Source organism: Balearica regulorum, chromosome 8 (assembly GCF_011004875.1).
Source record: "Balearica regulorum gibbericeps isolate bBalReg1 chromosome 8, bBalReg1.pri, whole genome shotgun sequence".
NCBI lineage: Eukaryota > Metazoa > Chordata > Aves > Gruiformes > Gruidae > Balearica > Balearica regulorum.
In genome coordinates this window covers 17,870,217-17,896,475 of record NC_046191.1, presented here as the reverse complement: position 1 = coordinate 17,896,475, position 26,259 = coordinate 17,870,217, and the positions used below count along the sequence as shown (strand labels likewise).

General features: G+C 38.3%; 1 protein-coding gene across 1 annotated transcript; it reads right to left on the bottom strand.

Moving 5' to 3' along the window:
- Positions 1–3,682: 3,682 nt before the first annotated feature.
- On the bottom strand, positions 3,683–26,005 carry LRRC8B (leucine rich repeat containing 8 VRAC subunit B). Its single transcript, XM_075759869.1, has 5 exons — positions 25,866–26,005; positions 10,356–10,410; positions 8,892–8,987; positions 6,073–8,234; positions 3,683–5,093 (listed from the first exon to the last, which is right to left on the bottom strand). Exons 4-5 carry the CDS (start codon positions 8,206–8,208, stop codon positions 4,821–4,823), a joined length of 2,409 nt encoding a protein of 802 aa, XP_075615984.1. The 5' UTR covers positions 8,209–8,234; positions 8,892–8,987; positions 10,356–10,410; positions 25,866–26,005; the 3' UTR covers positions 3,683–4,820.
- Between the last annotated feature and the right edge of the window lie 254 nt (positions 26,006–26,259).

The following is a 26,259-nucleotide window of genomic DNA, read 5'->3' as shown; positions in this document are numbered from 1 at the left end:
CAGTTAGTTGCTTTGCAACATTTTTTGACAAAAGCATTGGTTCTGCCATACATAGATATGCAAATATGAAGGAGGGGAAAGAAAAGAAGTTTTATTCAGAGTTTTATAAGCAAGTTTTAGAAATAGTAGCATTAGATTTATAAATAGTATTTTTATAAGAGGAAAAAAGCAATAGCAAGTAATAAATTCACCTGTTTAACAGCATGCCTACAAGCACTATAGACTAATGCCTCACTGTGTTAAACACCATACTGTCATAACTGCCTACTAACAAGTAATACTTCCCAACAGCTTCCCAGTAGCCTTGCTGGGCTAAGTAGTAATAATGATCTCTCAGACATCTCCCCTGTTACTTTGAGCGATTATTCCTTTCCCCTCTCTCGGCAGGTAGACCATTTTTCACCCTCTCTTCTCCACCTCTCCAAGTGTTAAATGCGTATGGTTTGCATATCCATACACCTGAAAGTCAAAATAAAAAAACGGATTGTAAGTTATTAGAGGTTGGACAAAGAGAGAACAGATACTCACATAAACGAACATAAGGAAGCAACAAGACAAAGATGTAACAGTTCGTTTGCTAAACACACTAGACCAAGTTAATGCCTAAACCTTCCAGATGCCAGTCCAGCCCTAGTGAGTAGCTACTGCCCCCTCTGTCACCTACGAGTCCTAGTAATGGAGGACTGGAATAAACTCTTCATGTAATTCCAGGATGGTGACTTCTCCAGATGCAGGAATTCCCGAGACATTGCTGTATTCCACAAGTTCATAGGACTGTAGTATCACTGCTTCTTCTTATCAATTAACTACAATTCCTTCTCTCTTGCCACAGCCTACATTAGCTGTCAACTCCATCATGACAGCAAGTAAACTGCACAGTCTCTGTGTTGTCTCTGGGAAATACATTACCATGCTTCCACATTTCAGGGACTCACCAACCCAAGAAGGCCAAATAAAGTGTGAGAGCTTGATCAATTCCTCATCTCCAGAAGTACCCAAAGTTCTGTAAAATCCTTCATATAAACAATCCATAGGATTGCAAATCTTTCAGGATTTTCAGCCATGTATTTGCTAGTAGAATTCTTCAGTTGCTCCTATATTGTTCTCTATATTCAGAGCATTTATTGGGGTGGAAATGGAAAAGACAAAGAGTTACTTGTTAGAAGTGATTACAGAATGAACTTCAGGTCACATTCTTGAAGATGGAAAGTCTACGTACCAAGGAAGTTCGTTAGCATGATGTAAATCAAAAGAGATACAGTAAGTTGTCATGAAAACAAAATACATGGATCTGTAGGAGCATGGAACAACAGCTTTAAGAAGAATCATCTGCCTTGTTTTACTAACACTACCACCTCAAAACAGGTAAACCACAGGTAATTTTTATTATTTAATTTCATCTTCAAGAAGAAAGGTCCACAGTTCTGTAAAACTTACTAGGAAGGTTCTTATTTTGAAAAATAGGAAGCTAGCACTTGAATACATAACATTACTTGCATATTTGGTTTTTTCCCTTATCTTCAAAACATGGAGCCAAACCCAGGTTCCCACAAAAAGCTATCAGGTATCATCTTACATTTCAAGAGAAATGAAATCTTTGAGATAACACAATGTGCAATACTTGAAACACATTCATGATTTACTACAAGCAGCATTATTTTTGGCAGTTTAGCTGCATGACAGCTGTATGTGCCAAGCTGGGACGAGAATCATTATCATCTTGCTTCTCCCAGTACAGTTCCAGGCTGTGTTCAACATTTACTCAGCTTACAAAAATTAAAGTGGGAGACTTGGAAAACAATTAAGATGGAAGCCTAGTTCTAATCAACACAGGAGCTTCTCTCCTACCCAGAACATAAGTACTGCTTTGATATGGAGCACAGTGTTCATTTCCCACTGTTGTTCATTATCTTCACACGTTCCTGTGGAAGATATACCTGCTGGCACATAGGTACAGATAGCTGGAAGCAGACTAGAGCTTTGCATTAAATGCGATCTCTCATATGGAAAATAAAGAACAGTTCAGAGAATTGTAATGCAAAAAAATTTAATTTTTCAAAAAATGTTCACGATACGGAAGGTCACAATACAAAGTTTAAAACACAATACAACACCGAAACAAGTTGAAAAGCTTTTTTTTGATTGGAAGTGACTGTTTAATACAAAGACGAGATGCCAACAATACTTATTTGTATAAAGTTTATGACAGTGGATTTGTATATTGATTCACTGAAAATCCCCTCATTTTCAAGAAATATTTAATATTAAGGTCATGGCTGAAGTGAATTAAAGAAATGCAGAGTTATAATTGTCTCTACCCTCAATTCCAAGCACTAGGATTGGGTTTCATGGTACAAAATGGATAATAAAGGCACACTGTGGTCTGAAAGCAAGGCTAGAGATTCTAGCCTTTAAACTTTCTGGCTTTTGTCTGAGTGTTTTATAAACACCCAAACATGCAGCTGAAAAATCAAACCCTCTTGAAAGGGTGCAGAGTGAAAAAGTATTAAAAGTCTCCAAAATATGTAACCCATTTAACCTATAAAACAATATTTATATTCTTAGGCTTTTCTTTTTTCTTTCCTCAAATCCTTTGAGGTTACACATTTTAGAAATTAAGTACCTTTCCCCAAGTTATTTCTGTTATTTCACTCTGACAGAATTAGCATAAAATGCACATTTAAGATCATTCGCCTCCATCAGGTTTTTTTGATTGTGGAAAAGGACAGATGCACTGCTAAAAAGTTGAAGTTATTGGCCAAGTCAGTTAGCTGCTTATTTAACTTTTATAATACAGCTTTCCAATTTAGGAAAAAAGCTTTGAAGAAAATGCTTGCTTAATCTTTTAAAAATTACTAGACTGCAAGTCTTGTGTGTCAAATTCTGGCACAAAGTGTTCTTCAATGTTAAGTTATGAAGTCCTGACAGATCTATTGCAATTATTAGCAAAACGCTTGCCACAGGGGTGCAAATCAGTGTACTCTGGTTTAGTCACATCTACCAGAATTAGCTCTGTCTGTGAGCCATGTCAATTCCTACAGACTATACAACTCAAAATTAGTTGAAAGTAGAGTTTTGAAGAGCTACATACAGACACTATGAAAGACTGTTCCAGCAGCACTGGTCTGCACATAAGCACAACTAATGAGTTTACACTAAACATTTCTAGAACTACATAAAAAGTAATAGTATTTTGGTTCCCTGAGAAAAGTGCTGTAACTACAGAGGTCTTTGGAATGCCATCAGTACAGTGAATAAACATGCACCTCTTGCACTGCCACTGCAGAGACATCTCCTACTTCCACGTTGATCAGACTTGGGTTTGGAATTTTCATTCAAAATAAACCTTACTGTCCACAAGTGGCATTGAAATGGGAGCATGACTAGAAGTAGTCTAGTACTAAAACTGGTTTATCTGTGATGATTTGTTATTACAAACTGGCATGTACGGTTAGCACACTTGATGAACACAAAGTCATTAAGAGCACAGTTTACCTCATCTATTTAACCCATATTTGAGATTGGTTTTGAAAACTTGAATATACTACAAAAAGTTTTCAAATGTGGTTTTTGAAAGCATGCTTCCCCCCCCCACCCCGGGGCAGAACTTATGTTTTCAGTGAACATGACAATCATCATGAGAGTTAAGACTTCAAATACAATAAAACAGCGCACAGAAGAATGAAGTCAGGAACCATTTTATTTCCATCCAGTTCTGCAAGTATTAAGGATGGCATAAAAGCTCATTCCACCACTATAATTTATTAAATTATTACATCCCTAGAAGAGGCAAAGTTTATAATGCTTCCTGTTTTTCCCTCCCAAGTGCTTACAAGCTGTATGATTATTTGGTTTGTTTTAACTGCATCTTTCTCTCCCTAATACAAACCTCCTTCATCCTGTTCCCAGCTACAAAAATACAGTAACTGGGTGTGGAGGAAAAGCACTGAGGCAGTCAGTAATGAGAAGTTATAAAAATGTTAAACAGCAACATACACTACACTAACACCTGGGATGCTCACAACATACAGAAGACACCTTTGCAACTCTATTGCATTCCGTTTGCCATCATTACCTATGAAGATCAGTACTGTAAGATTTGTTGTCTAGTATATGCGCATAACAGATTCTTCCGATTCCTCCAAATTTCTAGGCAACAATTCATTTTGTATTTACTATTCAAGATAAAATACTGAAACTGCTTTCAGATATTATTGTCCAACTGGTTTTAATAACAAGATTCAAATGACATCTTCCGCAATTATAGAATTAATGCTCAGTATTTCTCAAAAGCTTTAAAAATTAAGGTATGTTGAAAAATTACTTTCAGTATACCCCATGCAATTGAATTGCTCAAATAGTTTAAACTCTTAATTTAACATATTCTAAGTTAGTGAAGAGTTCATATTTAGAAACTAATTCCAGACAGTTCTTAGACCTCATACAGCAGGAGGAAACTGTTTAAAGTTATCACTATCAACAGAAAAAAATTCCCAAAGGAAAAAAAAGTATATACACTCTCACTATAGCCAGGCAATTAACTCCTCCATTTCAATACTGTCAAACATTTAACTGAATTATTTAAACCAGTAGAACCCAACCACAATTCATATTTCAGATTTTTCCAACATATGATTACCCGTTCAGATCTAAATAAATTTTTCTTTTCCAATACAATCAACTCAGTTCAATGCATTTAATTTTAAGACTGATTTGTAAACTGTTATTTCTCCTTTACTTCCTTCCACCTATACAGATCTTTAGAGAGATATTAAGCAAAAGGCTTATAGAATGCAATGATGTAGAGTTTAATTGTAAACTTAGCACTTATCTGAGCATGCCTGCAAACGCTCTCTTACACGAGGTGGAAGTGTTTTTAACAACCTTTCTTCTACAATTAGACTATTCCGCTTTAAGAACTGACATTCTTCCAGTTCAGCAGGAAGTGATTCAAGATAGTTTCCAATGAGCTCTAATTGAACAAGATTCAGTAGCTGACCCACACAAGGGGACAAATTCATCAGGCTGTTATTTCCCAGAAGAAGAAATTGCAGCTTTTTACACTGAAATAATCCATCAGGCAGCATTTCAATCTAGAAAAAAGAAAGAACAGAACAAAAATAATATACGTTGGAAGTTGTTAGCCTACATGCAGCTGCATGTTTTGACATTTCAGTTTTATTTTTGTGTAAAAAACCCTCTTAGTTTATGGAAGGCTAAGGAAAGGGAAAATTGTAATGCTTCTATCATTATGCAAGAAAGTGCTTGAGAATGCTACAATGGTTTTATATACCTGTTTTGTTGTGAAGATGCTTAGCTACTGGCAAGCAAGACATAAGCACGCGGTGGGGAGTATATACACGCACGCATGCATAGTAGTGCGTAAAAATGCGTGCAGGTGGCTATGTCTCCTAAGAATCACTTAATGAAGAACAAAACAGAGTCTGTGGAGACACACTAGCAGCTCCTGTGTTGTGAAACCTGTACAAGTAGTTACCTGTACAGTACAGGAGTAAGTTAGTCCTGGTCCACGCTACTGACATATAACATCCAAAACCAATTATAAACCTCAGAAGAAGTCTTAAGTCACAAGCTGGGACCACACGCTAACGAGCCAGAGAGTATAGCACTGCTGATGAGGCGGCTATAACTATTTCCCTCTACTCAGACAACTGAGCTGCTCATTAACTAGCTGTTGATTCACTACAGCTTTCTGTTTGCCATTTTAGGACAAAAATTTAGAACTGTTCACTTCCATTAAAATACTGTATAGGATAGACAGCTGCAGGGAAAGACAAATTTCTGCAGCCACCCTAACCTATACTATCTCTGGATCAGAGCCCTTAAGCTGCTACAGACCAGGATAGTACTTACTCAGCATTACACAAGCTTTGATGATACCAAAGTTTTAGTAATTAAATAAGCACCACCCCTTTTTTCAGCTTTATTGGGTTTACTTGAATCATACCACCACAAAAGCATTTTGAACCAGAGGCTGTTCCAGAAGAAATGGTAGGTTAAAAAAAAAAAAATCAAATATTGACTTAATTAGTAATTCAAAGTTCTACTTACATGGTTTTTTGTCAAAGCCAAGTACTGCAGATTGGTCAGATAACTGATTTCTTCAGGGATGGAGGTTAGCTTATTATAGCTAAGATCCAAATAGTGTAATTTTTTACAAAGAAATAGCTGCAATGGAACATTTTTAATATTATTATAGTTTAAATACAATTGTTCCAGGTTTGATAATGCACCAATCTGCACTGGGACATATGAAATACTGTTGTGCCACAATTTTAAGCAAGAAAGGTTCTTAAGATGTTGAAAACTAATTATTTCTTCCACTGTTCTGAGATTATTCTCTTTTAAATCAATTGCATGCAAATTGTTTAGGGTAAAAATGGAATGGGGAATGCGCTCTAAATCACAGCAGATTAATTCCAAGGTTCTCAGGTTTACCAGCTTCTTCAGGTTATTTAGCACTATCAGTTTGTTTCCCTCATTGTTGATAGACAAGTGTTGTAAAGAAGGCAGAAGATCTGTAACCACTTGAGGTATACGGGAAAGGTTGTTTTTTAAGTGAATTGATCTCAGATTTTTTAGCCCCTGAAAGCTTTCGTTGTATATAGAGTTGTGATGATCTAGCATGAAATATCCTGTTAAGCACAATTCTTGTAGGTTTTTTAGATGAAAGACCCAAAATGGAATTCTTCCCATCTCGCTAGATTTCAGGCGCAATGTTTTTAGATTTTCTTCTAAAAAGCAAACTGCTGGATAATCCATAGTTAGTGATGAATGATAAACATTGAGTTCTTTGAGATTGACTAGCTGGGTCACAGCTGAAGGAAGTTTGGCTTCAGGAATAAGTTCCAGGCTTAGAACTTCTATTTCTGTCAGTTCAAAGACACTGTCTGGAAGACCATTTAACATGAAAAGGTGAAGTTCAATCTTGTCTTGGGAATTGCGTACTAGTTTATTTTTCAGTTTTTCCACTGACCATTCATTGTTAAGATTTATCTGTTTCAGTTTGTTTTCACTCAAATCAGACAGGAATATTGAGAATCGCTGGGAATAAAGAGGATCGTACTGATCTGCCAAGTGGAGAATAAATGCAAAGTCATTCTTTACATCAGGTATATCACTGTAATTACTTTTCTCTCTCAGCTTCTCAAAAGAATATTGCTTAAGTGAACTTCTCAACATCCACCACAAACTATAAGTACAAGTTAAGCCATAGAAGATCACTAAAACAACATAAAACGAAGCCAAAACTTTAAAAATTTCTGCTAGCGAATAAACACACTGGTACCTTTTATAGCCTGTAAAGGCTTGAACATTAACTACGCAATCAATTTCAAGTGTAATAAATGATAAATAGTAGGGGACATAAATAATTATTACTACAAATACAATGACTTTTACTATAATCTGTTTCATATACACTGTATATATGACATCCTTCTCTTCAACATGTACTCTGAATTTCTTCACTTTTTCAAATATAGCTTTAGCTTGTTCCCCTTCTTTTTTGTCAAGAACACTTGAGGAATTTTCTCTTCCAGTTGTTTCCAAGCCAGGTTGCGAATATGGCAGGGACTGTCTGCTGGCCCCTATATCTACTGAACTCCCAGGTGATGAAATCACTGCTTTTGATTTGGCTATTGGCAACTTCCTCACAGACTGCTCGGCAACTGTTTCTGAGAGGGCACGCGTTGTCCATGGAGAATCGAAACACTTCTGAAGAATGGCTACAAAGTGCTCAAGCCTGGAACTTGTACTAGGATAGTAAAGCCAGAAATTACTGCAAGCTGCAAAAATAAAGGTATGCAGAAGCACTAGGTATGGAAAAAATTTGGCAAACCAGTGAAGCTGTCTTTCGTAACATACTGCATCAATATAGGAATATTGCTGCCGATGGAGATCATTCTGGATTTTAAGCGGGATGATTATCTGTGCTGTAGAGCTAGCCGACATGTTAAGGTTGGCTTTAACTAAATCCCAAGGCACGGCACAATGATTGTCAAATTCTAGCTTGCAAGGAAGACAACACAATACTCTGGTTTGAGTAAGCTGGAGAGCCCCAGCAAGCACAGCAACTAGCAGCATTATCATGGTGAGGTAATACCAGAAGACATCCCACCATGGCTTTAGTATGTGGTAGGATGACTGGGCATCTGCTAAGTATTTGAGTTCTGTTAGCGTGATCATGACTTTCACCTGTGAGAGAACAGCAGCTGGTAGAGGAAAAAAGAAAAGACATCCTTAGAGAATTGTTAAAAACAATTTCTCTCACCATTAAACACTTGAAGCTTATTACTATTTTCAGTTTTAAATATGTGTAACATTTGGCCTAGCATCCAGAGCATAGCAAAAGGATCCAAGAACTCCTGGCATGTAGCCATCATTTATTTTAAAGGGAAGTTACTTGGAATGCAAAAAATTTAAATGAAGAGTGAAACTAATCAGAGATTAGGAGAAAGTATGTTTTGACCAAACATTTAAGTATTGCTCAAGTAGAAGCAATGAGCAGGTATAAGTTAAAGAAGCGTCTGATATATTACTAGCAGTCCTTTACCACTGTCCTAAACTTACATGGCACAAGTGATTTCTCATTTATAAGGAATTCAAAAATCAGAGCTCTATATTAATGATGGCTCTTGTAATTTAGAATTTTCTACTAGATCAAAACATTCTACCCAATTAAAGAATACATAAAAATTCTCAAAAGAGCAGTTTTGCCTTACATAATTCCCCATCTTTTCCCATCAAGAGATTTAAGCATACCAACAGAATGAAGATGAAGCTAACACAACTTGTTACTGTCTGATATTGTCACATACATAAAAATGGAACACTTAACCCCCAGCAGCATAGGTCTGATTCATACTTACTTTTTAAAAGAGTACAAAATACACAGTGCTGCTCAGTCAGGAGGTCTACACCTTTTAAAATTCCTTGGACATGCCATCTTTACATTTGTCTTCATTCTGGATGGAGAAAACATTGAATATACTTTATTTTTAATGGCCTCACCTAAATAAAGAGCAAACATTTCAGCTTTCACTAGAACTACAGCCTTATTGCAGACATCAGGATCCATTAAGCTCCGCATTCCTACAGCTACATGAAATGGAACAGAACATACTCAGACATGATCATGTAGAATGTGAAGTCAAAGTTTTGCAGTCACATTAACACAAAAACCAGAAACCACCTACAGCTAGCCCTATTTCAACTGACAAGTAATTATTTGTTTTTGCCAAATAATAACTGAAAATAAAATATGCAACATGCAAGACTTCAAGAAGTAGAATTCAGTCATAACTTTGATATACCAAGGTTTGACAGAAAGCCAAGTTTCTCAAGAACAGAGGCCCATATTTTACATCTCAAAACAAATTAATAAACTATCCAGTGTCCATGGCAATACTACAGACACTACCAGCTTTGGAGAAAACTTAGTATAAGGTTTGCTAACAGTACAGATATGAAGCAATGGGGATTTTCTGTATTTTTCTTAATCATAAAAGTCATAGAATTGTTTTGGTTGGAAAAGACCTTTAAGATCATCAAGTCCAACCATTAACCTAGCACTGTCAAGTCCACCATTAAACCACACCCCTAAGCACCACATGTACATGTCTTTTAAATACCTCCAGGGATGGTGACACCACCACTTCCCTGGGCAGCCTGTTCCAATGCTTGACAACCCTTTCAGTGAAGTTTTTCCTAATATCCAATCTAAACTTCCCCTGGCACATGCCATTTCCTCTTGTCTTATCACTTGTTACTTGGGAGAAGAGACCACCACCCACCTCACTACGATCTCTTTTCAGGTAGTTGTAGAGAGCGATAAGGTCTCCCTTCAGCCTCCTTTTCTCCAGACTAAACAACCCCAGTTCCCTCAGTCGCTCCTCACAGGACTTGTGCTCTAGACCCTTCACCAGCTTCGTTGCCCTTCCCTGGGCACACTCCAGCACCTCAATGTCCTCCTTTGTTGTGAGGGGCCCAAAACTGAACCCAGTACTTAAGGTGCAGCCTCACCAGTGCTGAGTACAGAGGGACGATCACTTCTCTAGTCCTGCTGGCCACACTATTTCGGATACAAGCCAGGATGCTACTGGCCTTCTTGGCCACCTGGGCACACAGCTAGCTCATATTCATGATATATTGGTAGTGGACACTTCAATTCCAAACAGAGCTGACAAGCTGTTATAACAAGACAAACAACAGCTGAACTAAGGCAGAACCTTATTCTTACTCCACATTCACATTTGAAGGGAGAAGAATAGCCAAAAATAAGGTAACCCTTCTTGTATTCACATGGCTACTTTTAATAGAATGTAGAAACTTACCAGGCCCACTCAAGGGAAAGCAGCTGAAGGAAGACAGGATGGTTACAATACACTCCTGAAGAGAAAATAAATTGTCATCAGATGATTAAATATTTGGACTCCAATAACTGTATTAGAACAACAGTTCTTAGTCCTTCCACAGCAGTGTTTTAAAGATCCAACATTTAATGAGCAAAATATCTAACTAAATCTACAAGATCTTATTAAAATAATTTGATATGCCACCCCTGCCAAATTATTTACTTGGTCACCCTCTGAAAGTTGCTTCTCCTAAAGTAGAGATAAAGTAATGGCCTTTGCCATTGCTCCCTTCTAAGCACTAAAAGCCATTTAAGCTCAAACCTTTTTGCATTTACATAAAGTTACTAGTCCTGCAGCTGAGATGCTCTAACCATAGCTAAGAAATAGTAATTTCTTCAATCACTCCAGCTCAACTTGCAAAAAACACATCTGTAGATACCTTTTAAATGAGTTCTTTCAGTACAATTGTTTGGGGTTTGAATATAAATTTGTAAGTATATAAGCACAAAAAGGTACTAAACCCAAACCAAAGCTTTCTTTCTGCAAAGAATATGTGGATCGTATCTCGACTCAAGCCAAATATGCTTGATTTGAATGTAGACAGAAAAATCAAAAGTATTGTTGTCATTTCCAACCTAGAATTAAAAACCAGTCAATTCTTCTCACTTGAACTTTGTCACAAAAATGAAAGACTTGGGACCCCTATTAGGGTTGTAAAGAGCAGGCTAAGAGAATGATTCAACAAAGTAAGAGCAAAAGGTACAAATAGCATATTTTTAACAAAGAAAAACATTTGAAAAGTCAAAAAGTGATCACTGAACTGGCTAAGAGTTTAAAATAATGTGAAAGGTCTAATTAGCATGAAGATGGGAACAGTTATTTTCCTGACAAACATGGAAACCTCATAAGGGACTTGGGCAGATACTAACATTTTAAGAATGTTTTATATAACTAAATGCTTATTAAAGAAAATTACAAGTAATACAATTTAAAAATGCACATATGTACTTTGCACTTTTATACAAAGAACACCACTCTCCTGGTAACAGACCTATTCTGGGGAATAAGGTTCTTGTTGAGTATAAGGGACAGAATTCAGAGTACAATAAAACAGTTAACACTCAAAGTATTTTCTTTAAAAGTTACAGAAAGAAAAACAGAAAATGGAACTTAAGCCAATTCTATTAAAAACATATTGGTATACTTGATAATATGCATAACCCAGTACACCTTCAAGCAATGCCATAATGCTCAAAGTGCTTTGTTTTTATACAGATTGAGAACTCAAAGACGGACAGACCCATGTAATTTTGTAAGGTCTGTTTCTATAAAATGCTTCATCACTTCCCTGCCTTGAAGTGGAAAGTTGTTAGTCCCTATCACATATCCCAGAAAAAAGGCTACCTTCTTCCTGCAGTTTTAGAACACTTTCTAGCAGAAAGCAAGTGTCACAATATTAAGTATTTAAAATACTTGAACTCTGGTCTTGTCAATGACTATTTTTTGAAACCTTCCAATGAAGCATGCGTATTCATTACAATTCTCTCTCTCTATATATATATATATGAAATAAAGCTTCTTATCAGAGAAGTACACAGTATATACAAGTGTAAAATAAACATGTGAATTATTAATGATAATTTTGCTAAAGACAGTTCTTTCAAATCCTATCTGTATGCCAAGAGTGACCAATCAAATGGAATAACGCTAAATTGTAATGGGTTTGATAACTCTCATCTCCATCAGCTTTCAACCCATATCAAAGCCATAAAAGCTTTTCAAAGTGGCCTAATTCAATTGGCAATCTTTCTTAGAAGATGAGAGACAGAAGTTTAGCCCCAGGCTAAGTGATGACTTCAGAAGAGTTACCCCAGACCAGTGCTGGGCCACAGGCCAGAAAAATAAAGTTAATAAAGATCACTAATATCTAGGCAATTTTTAGTTACTTCAAGACTTATAAGTCTGATCAATAAAAACATATCCAGACTATGAATAAAAGGCAATAATTTTGATAAATATTATCTATAAGCATCAGACACACACCCCACAGCCCCAACACCCCCCCAAGATTGCTCTCATTTGGTCACTGCTTACATGATTTTAGGCATATTTAGTTAGGGATGGCTCTGCAGCAAGATAAGTGCCTTGCTTGTCCTCCCCAACGGATAATGGGCTACAAAAAGCCAATACCTGACAGGAGGCTTTGTTTTATTTTTAAACAATCAACAAAAACAGTGTAGCCTTAAGTATTCATCTGATGTTTATGACACACTAAGTTAATCAAAATAGACTTATACAACTAAAGCATACTTTGACAGGTATTCCAGTGGTCCCTTTATCTTGCTTTTTCCCCCTCCCCCTCAGAGAAACACAGCCATTAAGTTTTCAGCCAATCTCTTTAGACTCATGCTGTTATTGCAACAGCATGATGTGCTTCTCACCTGAGACGAGGAGATGCTGATATACTAAGTAGATGTGTTTGTTTTATCAATTTTCTATCAAAAGTGATTCCTGAACTACAGTACCAACTTTGCTTCTAGCTAGTTTAAATGTATCACTTTTTCTCCTGAAGTTTTGGATGCAAAATTAAGTTCAATTAAAAAACCTAAACAAACAATCAATTTTCCTTAATAGGCAGTTTTGAAACTCTCCTATGGGATTCCTAGCACCTGCTTATGGTCTCACATGCACAGCCTGAACCTCCACTTGCAAGTAAACCCTTGTTTTCCTCAAAGGAAAAAAAAAGTAAAAGCTTTACCCACCCACCCCCCCCTCACCCAAACCACACCTTTCCTGGCTAAAACAACTTCTTCTGTTGGCGTGCTACCATTTCCTTTCTCAAGTGTTCCCTAAAAAACAAAAAGCGCCAGGTACTGCAAGAGTTCTGAGCCAGGTCTGACTTCATAAAGAATGATACTGCCATACATACTCTAAGCAGATGTGTTCAGATGATTGCCTCTCCCTTTTTTAAGCCTCCTATTGACTATTCAATTCAAGCACTACATTTGATATATGGTCTTTCAGAATCTGTACTTTGACCACTTGTGTGCACGTGCAGATTCAGTTGTAAGATCTTTTTCGGGGGACTGTATTTTTGGATATGTATCCACTGAATGCAGAACAATACACAAATAAGATTAGACAAAGCTTCTTTCTGGTTCCTTCTGAAGAAGGTCACAGGTGATAATTAAATATGTATAAGTGATTATCCTTTTGTATTTAAAATAAACCTGAAGACATTCCCACACTCTAAAATAACCAGCACATTCCTCAAGCAAAGGATGTTCAAGACTACACTAACATTGTTACAAGTTTTCCATATCAACCTTTCAAACAATCAAAGGCCTAAAGTCCCTTCCAAACAATGAAAGACCATAATTACAGCTACACACAATCTCAACCATCTGTGCCTGGATCAACTAGAGGCCTTGCCTTTTATAAACACTCCTGCTTTCAAGACAGTTCTGCTGAACATAAGATGTGGAACAGTAATAGCAAAGTCTTATCCTGTTTAAGAAGCAGTCCTTGCTCTTTGGAGAAGACTGCTTAACGCAAGACTACGTAGCTCAATAATTTCTGGGGAAAAAAATCTGTAAACATTTTTAGTTTGAAATTTAGCAAGTTAAGCTATACTTAAATTTTTACCTTACATGGGTTACTCTATTACTGCTTCAGAGTTAACTGCACAGCACATAAGCTGATAACAAGTCTCAGAAAATTAAGCAACTACTACCCAGCTCTACCACTACCATACTTCAGGAAGCTGAGAAAACTAGAGTACAGCAAAGCCAGTGTATTTTAAATAGTTTGCTTGACTACCCAAAAGCTTCAATGCTCCTAGGTTCAGCACAAAAGGCCTTAGAATAGGTGAAAAAAACATCTTAAAGGCAGTTTCACCTAAACTCAGAATACCCATCTTTATCCTATTACTTCCTTTTTCTGGTACACTTAATGCAAGAGAAATACTTTATCTTGGAGTCTAATCTAAATTGAAAATAAGCTTTATTCCAATTTGACTTGCTTTTAAGCACAGAACTTACTCTTGAAATCTGACTGTGCAGGATTAGACATGCTACATTATGCATTTCTAACCTATGCCTGCAGCACTCCAGAGAAGACCATTGCCTTCCTTGTGCCATATTAACTTCCTGTTAAATGCTATCAATATGCAAGTATTAAGCCTTTTCTCTATTCAAGGAAGGCCAGTAAAGAATTAAGCTTTGGTAGTAAAATATGCCACTGGTCAAAGACTCACTAGGGAGATGGATCGTCTTCAAACATTCTGGTTGCATAGGTAAAGTTACATACCTGTACGCCACATGATAATGAATCACACCAGCGAGGTCTGCCCAAGTGCATGAAGTTACTCAAGCCTAATTCTCAATAGAGGATGGGAGGGAGAAACCAAGTCAACTATTTTGAGGGTTAAACTCCAATGAAGTTATATTACAAGGTATGTATCTAAAAGGTATGTTAAATGTGCCTTTTATTTCATACTAGTCTAGCCTGGAGAGCAATTTTAAATACAAATTCATATTCAGACATATATACTTTGACTAATAAAAGCACTTTCTCCAGCCCTCTCCTCAAGTTAAGTTCAATGTGCTAAGGATTGTGTTCTAGCTAAAACAGAAGGTCACAACCTATGCTCCAAGAAAGGCCTGTACTAGCAAGAAAAATATTCAATTCAAAACCAAGTTGAAGATCAAATAGACAGTAGGTGAGACAAGAAGTTTACACAAAACACACTGCAAAACAAAATGAAGAAAAACTGACAAGCAGGTACAAACCTAGGTTTCTGAACAAGTATGTTTCAGAGTTAAACAGGCAAGCGAACTAACAGTAAAAAAATCAAAGTGAAATGAAAGGTAGGCCAGTTTTGTTTTGCACATAATCTCTTCAAAAGCAAGCTGTCTACATTCTGGGCAAACATCGCTTCATTTATAGTCATGGTGCTTTCTAAGATCCCTGCCAAACCAAGGAGAATCCACACTCTGAATCAAATCTGAACATTTCTAGTAAGCAACAGTTTGTATAGTTTTAGTGTCCCAGCACTATTTTCAAACTCAGAAATGCATTTAAAAAGAATAATTAAGGTTATATCAGGTGATGATAGAAGCATGACAGAGGAAGGACTTTAACGGCACAGACAAGTACTATAGTGCTGTGCTCTCCTCTTTTCTTGAGGATGCTTTAAGATAAACCTGCAGCCAAGCTGTAGTAGCCTTGCCAGACCATGAGTTTATTTTCATCTTGTGTTCTCATCCCTTTAATTCTCTTTAACTACAAAAATACATTAACTTAAAATTCAGAGATGTATTAGCATCTAAAATACTGATTACAAATATCAAAACAAGCCCCTGTTTAGAAGAGTGCTTTGTATTGGTTATACAAAGAATCCAAACAGTAAATTCTCTTAGAGACAAATTTTGTTTCACCCTAATATCTAACTAATAATTTAACTTATTTAATTTGTGCTCTCACTGGAGACTCTAGCACTCTTTTTAGAAAGCAGATTTTTTTTCATATGCTCCATTAATTTACATTTCTTCAAACAGTTGTACATTTCACATATTCCACTTTAAAAAGGAAATTATAAATAGAAAGACTGCCAAAACTCCACATTGGTATTTACCCACTAAAAAATAGCTCTGTCCTCACGAGTTTTTTGGCAATTCCTAAAGAAACGTAGCAAATTCCATTAACAGATAAAAAAATAACTGGACAGAGTTCCATTAAGCTTTTAAAAAAAGAAGAGAGAAAACTGTAGTAGTGCTGACCAGAAGACTGTGGCACATTGAGGTGTAAGTGGTCCACTCTGGCTAGTTAACAGGCCCAGGCCTGCTGTGCAGACCGCTTGGCCACAGGATAGATTTAGCCAGCTCATAATGGAGGAGTCTGCAGGCCTCCCACTTGGTACCAGCGATTACACCACCTGCACATCCTTGTCTTTATCAAGAAGTGTGGCAAGTTGTCCTTTGAACATCTTTCCTGGTTGACAGTAGAAATGATACACAGAGTTGTTTTCTTGTAAGAAAATTCTGTAATAGCTTGAATGATCAAAATGAGGTAACCCTTTCTACAGACAGGGTCTGCACAAGGATTGAAGGCTCATTTTATGCTGTACAACTCCTGTTCTGAGCTTCTAAAGGGATGTAAGATTATCTATACTTTTCTTTCTTTAGTGTCAAATCCAATAAAAAGCATTTTAAGTAATACTGTACAGAGTCTGAGTACCTTTCTTACTGAGATCATCACGGACCAGCACCTTTTCGTGCAAAACACAAACCATATAGATTGTCTTCCAGAAGTTAACTTCTGAAATTCTCATGAAGTAAAAACAGGGGCCCAAAAAAACAGAACAAAGAACAAGTCCCAAATATCTGTCACATGGCACAATATAGTCTGATCACATCTCATTCACTTTCAAAGAGGTTAGTATTTAAAGTGAAGCACTATCTTCTGATGGCCTCCTTTCCCCCTTTTTTGGCTCAGTAACACTTTCAAGTAAACAAAACCTTTAATATTGAATAAAAAGTAGGAGAGGGCATGCATTCCTACTACTTCTAAAGTATCTATACACTTCTAAGAGCCCAAAGAATTGTATTTAAGCTTGGCATTAGACAGTCCATAATGAAGTACACAGTTTAATGCAACAGAAAGTCAGTTCATGTTAAGTCTCAGAGGAGGAGGACAGGTACACAAGCAGAATCAGCATGCAAGCAGTACAACAGATTTTTTTATTTTTTTACAAATAAATTTGAAGCCAAGCACATTCAAAGCATGTATCAGTTATCTCCTTGTAGACAAACCTACCTTTTTAATGAAATGTTAGTGTTAGTGGATTTGTGAAAAAGGGATTGTGAGAGCACTGAGATACTAGACTACATTACCCACAGCAATGTACTCAAATCATCATCACCACTCCTGAGTGGCTCATGCTATCACAGACCCAACAATCATGAACTTCATATATATTTAAAGAAGCAAACATGTCTGGTTACAAACCCATTTGTTTTTTCCTTTCAAAAAATATGGCGTTCAAGTTATAGAAGTAAAAATGAAACAGAGCTTGCCGGACCAAGTAGGTGCATTTCTTTGATAAAGTAAATGGTTTTCTAAACAAGCCGAGTCTAAGAGATTGAATCTAGGTTACAGAAAATAATTTCCAGAGTGACTCCATTCTATACCAGCTGAGACAAAGCTGGCAATTTCACAAAAATTACAAGTAATTCACAGAAAAGGAGACAAGTCATACACCATGTTGAACAAAGAAAAGGTAGACTAGATAAAAATCAGATTTAACACTTACAGGGACTGCAGCACTAGGAACATGTAAAAAATGTTCAAGTGTGCAAACAACAGGTTTTTTGCTTTGAGTCATTTGTTGGAAGCAATCAAAAGAAGAGAAGGAACACCCTACCTGGACTAATCCTTTTCTAGGAGGAATGTGCCACCAACGACGTAGCCCTAAGAGTAGCAAAGGCTGTCCTCCAGTAACACCCAAGAAAATACTTGTGGCTGACAGCGGCACTATCCCTGTACAAACCTAATCTGGATGCCTAAAGAGCATTATCATCCCAATTAGAAAAAGCCAACAAACCCACAATCAGAACTGCAAGAGTAACAATGCTCAGAGGATGGTGACTCTTAAGAAAGTAGACTAAAGGAAGTGGGCTTTGTAGCATAAGAAAAAGAGGAATGAGAATATACTGGGGGTGGAGAGGAGGGGATAGAACAGTATGGGAAATGCATCTGCCTTCTCAGGACAGAAGTACATAGTCCATCTGTGCTCAGCTAATGCTTATTCAGTGTGGGAGGAGACAACTCTCTCCAGAGATGACTGCAGGCATGCCATGCCGTCAAATAATCCAGCTCAAAGGTGTCACGGAAGATATCAGGGAAGTGGCACAGATTACACTCTTAAGTGATACCTAAAAGAACAGGCCTTCTTTGTTCTTCCCCCATCCCCCAAATAGGTTTTAAAATCAGTATGGCAACACTGAGAACAGAAATAGTACACCAATACTACAAACAGTCCTTACTTCCAAGTTCCAAAGAAACCTTAGAGCAAGTTTGGACCATTAAGTATGAAAAGTCTCCTTGGTTCTTCACCTATTCTTTCCTAAGCAAGAAAGACTACACCAAAAGCAATCTCAAAATGTCTAGCCTGGAAATGATATCTGTGGCATGCTGTACCTTTTACAGCTCTCCCAGAAACCATCTTACACAAGAGTGTATCAACTCCTTCATCCCCGTACTAACATAGCTAACAGTCAGACACCTTCCAACTGCATGAAATTAGATTTTCAAGTTCACTTATAATGCCTTTTCTTTTTTCCCCTCATAACCACATTCTTGGGTCTTTCTCACGCTGAGAAATATGAATACATAACCGTAAGACAATGGTATCAGTAGTATCCCTCCAGCATTCTAAAGGAAGCCTCAACGGTATCTATTTAATTCTGCATACCAAGATAAGTACTACAATAGATAATTTTAATTCCCTTAGTTCCCAGAAGTCAGACAGATACTCACGATGTCCATTCATTGTGCTGCTATATTCAGGACATCAGAAAGCAAAGCAGAGGAAGATAACAATGGAGAATATTCGCTACAAGGTTTATCTACTGGCAGATTCTTTAAATATAGTATAGTTTATTATCTTCAGTCTTCAAGAGCAGTACAAGAGAGTCAGCAGTGTAAAAGTTATGATTATTTAACAAAACATACTCTTTCCTTGGGAAAAGGCAGGAATTGCTCATACATGCTCTTCCACTTTCAGTGTACTTTTCAATAAAGTCATAAATGGACATATACCCTTGAAATAGCCAAGACAACTCCTGTAACCTCAGTGGAAACAACTCTTAAATAAGAAAATATATCAGGAAGAGCTGTCTTGGAGTACGCCGACACTCCTGAAACTAGCTCTGAATGAATTTCTCAAGTACCACCAGGACTGCTGCTGTCACAGCAGAACAGAGTGGGCTACAAATCCTGCTTAAGAAGTCAGGTAAGCATTTGGGTCAATTTTGTAGTCCACAGGATATCGTGCTGCTATAACTAGGCTATCAACATAATTCACTATATAGTCATGTAATACCATATGTACTGATGTATTAACTAAAGCATGCTCATATTCTGATTTGATACTTCTTCATAAAGGTCCTATAAGGAATTCAACAGCACTGCATTTAAACGAAGATAGAAGGGGTCAACATTCTTCATACCATAGCAAGTCCTGCTAGTTTTGCAGAGACCAGAGTTCTGAAATCCAATGTTTTTAGATATCCAGAACCTCCATTCTACATTATTTTCCTAGCTCAAACACTACTTTCCAATACAATAACCATACCCAATCCAGTTAATAGGGAAGTTTACCTCTGACAGCTGAATAGCTCTATGCAAATAATTTTATTTCTCTATACCTCAAATTCCTCAACTGTAAAATCATGGTAATGTTTCTCCTATTTTTCATAAAGTATTTAAATGAGCAACATTTTACAGTAATAACACTTAGCTTCTTACTAGGTAATCAGAGAGACTATTCTAGATTGTACTACAGGTTCTGAGAGCTGGAAGCACACATGCTATTACTTTTAGGAAAAGTGGTCAGGTAGTTATCACCTTTGCCTAATCTCAGAAATATGAATTTGTACTTATATTCCTTATTCTAGCTAGACTCATTTTTATGTTTCTAAACTATGAACAGTTTTCTAGTACAATAAGTTAAAATTCCAACATTTGAAAAAACATCAGTTTCCTTTTTAGGCCAAATGTTTATGGACTGCCGAGACCGAACAGCATCCTATCTGGATAACAGATATTGAGAACAAACAGAAACATCAAGTGAGGTCACAAATCAAAAATACATACCAAATACATTCTGTCTCTGCAAAATAATTATTACCTCACACAAATTTAGCTACAAGATTTAAGCATGATCACAAAACAGTTTTAAGTTTTCCTGATGCTGCGTAAGTTTCATGAAGAACTTCTCAGAAGAAAATATTATTACTTCCATAGACCACAGAGAATAATTTAACTCCATCTAGGAAAATATAATTATCAGTGCAGCAACACAGAAACACATCTGATTTTACTCTGTTAGTTCTGACACTGGAAAGCTGATTCAGATTATCAGCAGTGGCTTGTATCTCTTCTCAAAAGCAGCAGCTCTTCACTTTGTTTAACAGGACAGATACTTACTCTTGAAAGCCAGCCTGACAAGTTGAAACACTTGATTCTAGATGTTTGGTCTAAACATCCAGAATAAAATTATGGGAATAGATACATTTCCAATTTACACCTGATTCAGACTCAGGCACTCTTTCTGTATGCAAACTCCCCTGAAACCCATCTTGTAATATTTTTAAAGAATGACCCCACTCCAAAGTAAAAAAAAAAAAGCAACCACCACCACCACCAAAAACCCACAACCAACCAAACAAAAAAACCACAAAAACAAACTTGTGAAACTGCAGTCAAATACAAACTCACCTGAAATGAAACAGAATAGGTTTTACTAATCTTCCAGCAGGGAGCATGCTGTCCATATAATCACCTCAATCTCTTAAATATCTTACTGTTCATATTACTCTACATTATTTATTAATAGCAACCAGCTACATCTTCTTTTCTATGAATAAAATGAAAGGACCAAAGGACAAATTTCACATTGCACATACTGTGTAATAGTGTATGTACAAATTACATATCAATGCCTAAACACACCTCTACAGCTTGAGAACTGCACATATGCATGTAGTCATGACAGCTAAAAGTGGGGTTATGTTTATCAGAAGTACCTCCTAGAACAACACTAAGTTTCAGAACCACGTACAAGTGATCAGACTTCAATGCTACAGTAAACCTGCAGTAATCCCGGATTGTTTCCTGAACAAAGTTAGCTTAGCACCTATATTCACACTTTATACTTCCATCAAGTCCAAGTATGCTGTGCAACATAGTCTTCTACTGTACAAAATTTCCTTTGCGAGTAGTCTGAGAGGAGACCAAACAACTGGCAAGTTTTTCCAGATAGCAGTACTACAAGAAAAACACTTTTTGGTATGAAGCCGAGTTTAATAACTTCAAAACCAAGAGTCAAGGTTTTATCATCACCTGAATCAATTATGAACTTTGAAGTAAAAAATCTCCAGCCCCATATTTGTAAGAAACTGAATAATAGTTTGAAGGAAAGCAGACACTACTTTTAACTACTCCAGTTCAGTAAAGCACTTGAGTATTGACATATCCCATCTCACTTCAATTAAGCAATGTTTTGGTGCTTTCCTGACTTTAAATACTAACTTTGCAATGACACTGATTCAAACAACATTAATGTTTAATAAAAAACATTTACTTAGAAAACAGTTTTCCTGTACTGCAAAGGCACTGGCAAAGTAATAATCATTTTCACACTTCCATTGGCATCGGTTGGAAGTGATAGTTTATCTTGTTAATAATTTAAACACAGCCTAGAAACAGACAGGTTTTAGTTAAAACTTTTCAAATGCCATCCCTTCTTCAAATATTTTGGATTACACAACAAATGTACATCAAGATTTTGCTTTCATTCAGATGGAAAAAATTAGTTTAAAGGATAAATACTCTAGCATTAGAGTCTAAATTTGCAGTTCTTGAATTCCAGCTCAGTGGACCTTTACATTTGCATGTAGATGAACTTTAGCTACCAGAAAATATCTGAATAAATATTTGACAACCTGAACTACTCATAGAATACCAATATTTTCCCCAGAAAACTAAGGCAATAACATTCGGGAAATCAGGGGTACATTTCCTGGGGTTTTAAGTGAGAGCTTTAAAATCAACCTCAGTTTAATTAAGCCTGAGTAAACTATATGACCATAGTTTTGTAGCTGCTGTGCCACAAAACTGAAATTTTGTTTCCATAGTAAACTAAAACCACAATTCAAACTAGTATCTCCCAAAAAACCAAAGTATGATAACAATGTTTAAGCCTACTAACAATTAGCAGCAACAAAACCAGATTGTGTTACTACCATTTTCTTTATTGGTATCACTGGATCCCTTACTGGCATTTTTATTCTCACAATCAACTAAATTCTCAATTTCAGTATAAGAAATTGCATTCCAGTTTACAGTATCAGAACATACTGAGAAGGTGTATATTTTTGATGGAAATGCACTAACATAATTTAATTCAGGGTGTGTGAAGACACTATTTTGAAACAGAATGGCACCATTGAGAATTAAATTCAAGATACTCCATTATGAGTTTTCTCCACAATTCCCTTCCGAATGTTGAAAGGCCCTAGAATCCTCTCGGGTACACACTGGAGTAGGGTGTGCCAGCACTATAGCTCAACCCGCATTTGCAAAAGCTTTGAGAGCTGCATCATCTGCCTTCTTTCCAATGTACTATACTAGAAAGTACAGCCTTTTCATATCGGTAAGTTTAAATCAAATAATTGGGGAAACTATTAATAAGTATTATGAATCTTTAGTTCAATATTGAATTACAATTTGATTTCAATGAGCTAGAAATTAAATCCAGAACTAGTTTGTAGCACACTAACAACTCTTGGGGAAAAGCATCAGCAAACCCAAGCACAACTACAATAAACTGAAGCCTGCTTACCAAGTCTGGTAAAACTCTAATTGGAATGTATACACAAGATAGTTCATATAAAAATGCAGTTTAGTTATTAATAACTTAAAACCACATGATTCCTAACAAGCTATCTGACATTAATGAGGCTGACTGCCCACATGGTAGCGGTAGGGTTAATAAACTGCAGGCCACAGCCTCCCAGCTAGATTTGCCAGCTCTCACAAAGCACAGTTACAAGTTTGTGATGTGTGGCTCTGACCTCACTCCATACAGGATACAAACATGTATTAGACAAGGCATACCATAGCTTGTCACCAGTTAAGAAGAATAAAGCATATTAGTTAATTATTAGCAAATTAATAATAGATTATATGTTGCTAAACCAACATATAATCTACACCACTTAAACATTAAAATGACAGCATATTTAAATATTAGAATATTTATTCCACTTTACATTCCGCATCCTTCTACATGGCTACCCATGGTTTCTGAACCGAGTATCTTCATAATCACAGGACAGACTTCTAATTTATCTTTAAAAAGACTAACTGCAAGAGCAACTGGCAGACTAACACTATTTGCAAGACAACAGCTGAACAGCTGTTATAAGGATGCCTACAGAAAGGACAAATACAGCCCACAGGTTAGTGCACACAATACAGACAGCACTGTGAAACATTTAGATAGGCAACACAGAGACCAGTATAAACCACACCTTATCCCCTTAGTCACATAAAATATCCATTTCTAATCCCAGTTGAGTAAAGCTTTACAGCTTTAGCAGTTGGTATTGTAAGTGGAAGTAGTGTTACTAGTGCCACAGCCTCTTTTCACTACCTGTAGCACCTCAGGCAGAACAGGCACAGTAGCAGCTAAAGGAACACAAGATTTCCCCCTCAAACTCCTCTCCAGAAGTCCATTACAAAAACCACTTATTTGGTGGTAACATACTACTCTACAAAGCTCATTTTACAATGCTGAAATACCGATGGATGTTTCTTTAGCATTGTTGGTCCCCCTCTAAAATTTACTCAACGTGCTTTCATCAACTTCAAAGAGCAGCTGTATTGGTATCTTGCAAGAAACAAAAGGCAATTTTCTTTTTCTCCCCATGAGAATCCTATTTTCCTGGAAAAAGAAAAAAAAATTAAAGTGTCAGATCAGCAGCTCTCTTCTCTCAAGAGTGCAAGGGAACAAGCATGTTAATACTGCACATTTCTAAAAGTTACATGAATCCTACTGAAGTTGAAACTCAGTTACATTACATTCATGTAAAATTCAGTAGAACATAAATATATATGCTAATGTAAACTCTGTGATAAACATTTTGTTATCTAGCTACAACAGAATGTTTTAAACACTGGGAAAAAACCTTAAGAAAACCTGTACCCTATCTTAACTATTGGTTTTCTGCTACAGTCGTTCTCCTTTGTGCTCTCATTTCATGTCCCTTACCCTGCTCAGCACCGCAGATACTGAAGAGAAGCACTACTCTGGATAACTCTTCCATTCCCCACACAGTCAGATGAGTTACCCAGAGTAAAGAAAATGCACACAATATACTTAGGCAGTACATAATAAATTCTACTATAAGATTTCAATACTTGAGCCTTATAGGCTTCCTCACACCCCTTGAAAGTTTAAGGGCTGAAACAAGATAAATCAATGAGCCCTGATCTGTTGCCCTCTCTGCTAGGAAGGTACATAAGGAAGAATTCTGGGACACCAGGAAGTAATTGATGCCTTACCTTAACACTTCAGCAAACAGACAAGGAAAGCTGGGAGTCAGCAGAACATAAAACTTAAACACTTAAAACTGCAAGTGACCACATAGCTCCTAGTTTATTGTAGCACCACCTCAAATGTGTTGTTTTAAATGACCGCACTAGATGCCAATTCAAACACACTTTTACCTGATCAGCATAATTAATGACAATCTTCATATAAAATTAAGCTTTAGGGAAGTCTGCTTTAATCACTCCTACAGATCTGGTTAATTGCAGTATTCACCACAGACAAATTCTTAATTGAAGCGAGGAAGCTGCCTCAATTTCACCACAGAACAGATTGGCACAAAAGCAGCCTTACATCACTAAAACAACTCGGCGAGGATGCAAGTAAAAGCTACCATGTAAGAAACCCCTTGATACAAGAACACCGTCTTGCTGGGGACAAGAGACGCCTTGGCAAGACAGAGGAAAGGAAGAGAACAACAAAGACGACGATGCTTCTTTTTTCACACACGGTACTGCCAGGCCTCAACGCTGAGTTTAAGTCTTCTCTCCCTTTCGGAGAAGTTGGGACTCGGCAGCCGCCTGCCATTTGCTCGAGGGCAGGTGCCGCCGCACCTGGGGCCGCGGGGTGGCAGCTGCCGCCCGGCCGCGCCGAGCCCAGGAGAGAGGAAGGAAGCCGCAGGCGACCATGTAGCGCCCCGGGTCACTTGAGGACACGTGTAAATATCGGTTACGCAAATCAGAAAACGGTTTTCTTCCGAGCCCCACCCGCACACGACCGGGGCGGCCGTCAGGCTCCGGGCCAGGCACAGACTCGCTCCGGCGCCCGCGTCGGTCCCTCCCACGCCCCGGCCCTGCGGGGAGGCGGGCAGGTGAGCGGCCCCGCTGCAGAGCGCCGCCGAAGGAAGGGGTGGCCGCCGCGCAGGTTCACCGGGCCGCCCCCTCCCCTCCCGCAGGTGTGGCGGGGGGGCACACCGGCCTCTCAGGGAGGCGGGAAGCGTGGGGGCGACCTCCCGGCGGCAGTGAGGGCCAGCCGCGCACTGACCTCAGGAAAGCCTCGTTCCGTCCTGCCCACCGCTTACTCCCGCTCCTTCCATCCCTCCCGTGCCGGGGGAGCGGGGCACCTGTCAGCGGCAACAGTCGCCCCTCGCTTACCTGGCCTGGCCGCACCACGCCGCCTCTCCTCCCGCCTGGCCTAGCGTGACCAGCCCGCCCGCGCGCTCCTTTCGCGGGGGAGCCGGCAGCGCAGCGCGAAGTACCGGCTCCAACCGGCACTTCTCGGATCCGGCCCCGCCCTCGCCCCGCCGCCGTTGTCACGTTACCGGCCGCGGCAGCCAATGGGGCGCGGCCGGCGAAACCGCTGACAGGCCGTGGGGCGGGGGAGGGGGCTGCGGCGGACAAAAGCGCCCCGCCGCGCCTGGGCTCCTCCGCTCCCCTGCTCCCCTCCCCGCGGCGCTCACCTGCGCAGGCACCTGACGGCCTCTCTCGGGCCGCCGCCGCCGGTGGGGGGTGCTCCCGGCACCGCGGCTGTGCCTGCGGCGGGGAACCC

Coding starts and splice junctions, on each gene's coding strand:
- LRRC8B (XM_075759869.1), bottom strand. CDS start 8,208: ATGATCACGCTAACAGAACTCAAATACTTAGCAGATGCCCAGTCATCC. Junction 5,094..6,072: donor TGGCTTTGACAAAAAACCAT/GTAAGTAGAACT, acceptor TCTTTTTTCTAG/ATTGAAATGCTGCCTGATGG.